General features: G+C 50.8%; 1 protein-coding gene across 1 annotated transcript in view; it reads right to left on the reverse strand.

The window, feature by feature from the left end:
* The window catches only part of TLE2 (transducin-like enhancer of split 2), a 95267-nt gene that overhangs the window by 7227 nt on the left and 87505 nt on the right, over positions 1–535 (reverse strand). The window contains exon 17 of the mRNA XM_011964125.1: positions 156–359. Within this exon, the coding sequence (XP_011819515.1) occupies positions 156–359 (204 nt within the window). The remainder of the gene's footprint in view (positions 1–155; positions 360–535) is intronic.

The following is a 535-nucleotide window of genomic DNA, read 5'->3' on the forward strand; positions in this document are numbered from 1 at the left end:
TTTGGTTTTTAGTATAAGTATATCCCACACACCATTTGGGATATAGTTGTACTAACGATTTGCTTTTGAGTATATAAAACTTAGTAGAGAAATAACATTTTAGTATATAAATAACATTATTTGTTATTTATCTAAGATTCGGATCGAATAGGCACCCTGGGTTTTGTTGCGGTTTTGGGGGTGTGCCCCCCCGCCCCAGAAGACACACCACAGGAGGCAAACTTCAGGGACAGCACGCAGCTCTCGTGGAGGTGCAGCTGGTATTTCTCCGGCTTGCGGACGTGCAGGATCTCCACATTGCTACTCTCCATTCCGACCGCCAGCCAGTCCTGGTTAGGGCAGTGGCCCAGGGAGAAAATCTGGGGGTAAAGAGGGAAGAGAAGGGGTCACGAGCCCCGCTTTGTTTTGTGTCCCCTGGGTTCACTCCGTCGCCCAGGCTGGAGTGCAGCGGTGCAATCACGGCTCACTGCAGCCTCGACCTCCAGGGTTCAAGTGATCCTCCTGCCTCAGTCTCCCGAGTAGCTGGGATTACAGG

Source organism: Colobus angolensis, unplaced genomic scaffold, assembly GCF_000951035.1.
Source record: "Colobus angolensis palliatus isolate OR3802 unplaced genomic scaffold, Cang.pa_1.0 Scaffold64, whole genome shotgun sequence".
Lineage (NCBI taxonomy): Eukaryota > Metazoa > Chordata > Mammalia > Primates > Cercopithecidae > Colobus > Colobus angolensis.